Below are 2230 nucleotides of genomic sequence, written 5' to 3'. Positions count from 1 at the left end.
ATGAAGGGCGTGCCCGTGACCGAGGTTGATTCAGTTGATCGGTAGCGGCGCGATTAATGATCGATAGAAAGGCCGGGCCGTGTCGAAACGGATCCCTCCTTCCTAAGGGTACGGCCGGCGGCCGGCTGCTGGAGGGGCGTGGTGCCCGAGGCCGGCGCGGCCCGGGCGGAGGTGTACAAAGTGAAGTGCTCACTGTAACGGGCACGGGTTTGGTAAGCCCTCCCTACAGAGAGGAGGCCCCGCCGACTGTCTGGACCGTCGCCGACGCGCCGTCGGTGGCGACTCCCCTGTTCGGATCGATTTCATTCCCCCGGTGAGCTGCTTATACGGAGCGATCAGCCTCCAAGGGGTACTTCCCTCCCAAAAAGAAAACAATGGTTTACGCCCTCTGAAAAAAAAAAAAAAAATCAGGAAAAGTGCACACTGGAAATGCAAGTGTGTGAATGTCGCTCACCTGAATGGAAACGGAAAAATTCACACCTTTACCCCCCCAAGTGTACGAATGGAATGTCGCTCACCCACCTGTAGGTGACCGACATTCACGCACTTGCATTTCCAGTGCATTGGAATCAAAAGAGGAAAAAATCGGCGTACGGTTGAACGGGTTGAACTTCCAGTATATACAGTATATATTGGTCATAACCAAGTGAACCTCTGTCAGCCCCCGAGGGGCACCGCGCCGAAGGTGCCGGGGCCGCCAGGGAGGGTGTCGGGACCCAAATCAATAATTGTAGCCGTTGCGCTGGGTGGGCGAGCAGCGCCCCCGGCTCTCATTAACATTCCCAGCGCCTGGTGGATGGATTCAATAACGCTCTGCGGTGTGTCACATCACGATATTATTACTGTGGCCCAACCTGGGAGAGAGAGAGAGAGAGGGAGAGAGAAGGAGAGGCAAAGATGACCGTTTGCATTCGGCCGGGGCTGGACGTATGGTCGATCCGGTCCGGGCGCGGCCCCCTAGGGCGTGTCCCGACGACGTCCGGCGTGGGCTGGAGCTGGACATCTCTCTCCCTCTCTCTCCATCTCTCTCCCCATTTCTCTCTGGTCTTGTGCGCGGCATTGCGCAAGAGAGCCCTAATGCAGTACTTTTCCGTACTCGATAAGTGCGACACTTGGCGCCCTTGAGCCTCCCATTCCTCTATCCCTTCCCGATTGAGATGCCCGCCCCGCCCCGCCGCTCGGTGCCGCCCCTAAATCAGGCCGCCGCACGGCCGCACCGGCGCGTCGCCGTGTACTTACACACCAATCACCTGATCCGATCGCCAAAGATGCACAACGCCAACATGGTCTTTTCCCCCTTCAATCGGCCTCAATAAAACAGCCTTTTACGAGAGAGGTTCGGGCGGCCGTTTGCTTGCACAGCACAACACCTTGTAGCTGCCGCCGCCCGTCCCCCCCGGCGCCCCTAGAGTACACCACCACCTTCCTCCCGAGGTGTACTCGAGTACCCCAGGAGGTTCACTACATACCCGCGCGCCGACGACGGCCGCTTGTCACCCCAGCCCGGCGGCAGACGCCGGCTCATTTCCATGCAACACGGCTGTTACACGCGGCTGCGGAGTTATTGAAAAGCCCTCCCGATCACTCACTCCGTACCGCCGCAGCACCTCGGCCGGACCCCGCCGAACCACAGGGGGGGTTGCAACACACGGACCATAGCGTTCTCCAGGCGCCCCCCCCCCTCTCTCTCTCTCTCTCTCTCTCTCTCTCTCTCTCTCTCTCGCTCTCTCTCTCTCCAGTTTCCAGCAGGAAGGCGGGAATGGCCGCCCATCCGGCACGCGCACTGGAGGAGCCGCCGCAGGGAGTGAGAACTACTCCACTCCTTCTCTGGCGGTGACCTCCGCGGGGGCGGTGCCCCCTCACCCTCTCTACCCCCTCAACCCCCCTGGGGGGTCACTCCGTGTTTTTCGCGAGCCGAGAGAGTGGAGTGGTGTGCTGCTGCTGCTGGAGGGGCGGCGGGCAGCGGTGGTCCTTCCGCTTTGGAATGCCCCTCTACGCTGGACGCCCGCCCTTAATATTCACACGCACAATAGCGTCCGCCCACCCACCTGAGGGGTGAGGTGAGAGGTAGAGAGAGAGAACACCTCCACGACGACAACCACGCGACATTCCGCGGCGCGGCGGGAGAGTTATGAGGGCTGCGCGGTGCGGTGACAAATAGTGATTATGTCCGCGGCAGTGCTGGCCGCCCCGCCCCACCCCACCCCACCCCACCCTGCCCTGCCCCGGG

The 2230-nt window shown here is 61.0% G+C and overlaps 1 protein-coding gene across 1 annotated transcript in view; it reads left to right on the top strand.

Moving 5' to 3' along the window:
- The window catches only part of LOC113210539 (group 3 secretory phospholipase A2), a 59201-nt gene continuing 56971 nt past the window's right edge, over nt 1–2230 (top strand). The window contains exon 1 of the mRNA XM_052269567.1: nt 1–41. Within this exon, the coding sequence (XP_052125527.1) occupies nt 1–41 (41 nt within the window). The remainder of the gene's footprint in view (nt 42–2230) is intronic.

Source organism: Frankliniella occidentalis, unplaced genomic scaffold (genome assembly GCF_000697945.3).
Source record: "Frankliniella occidentalis isolate FOCC.00 unplaced genomic scaffold, Focc_3.1 Scaffold95, whole genome shotgun sequence".
NCBI lineage: Eukaryota > Metazoa > Arthropoda > Insecta > Thysanoptera > Thripidae > Frankliniella > Frankliniella occidentalis.
The sequence above is the reverse complement of the archived record's forward strand: the minus strand, read 5'-3'. Positions and strand labels throughout refer to the sequence as shown.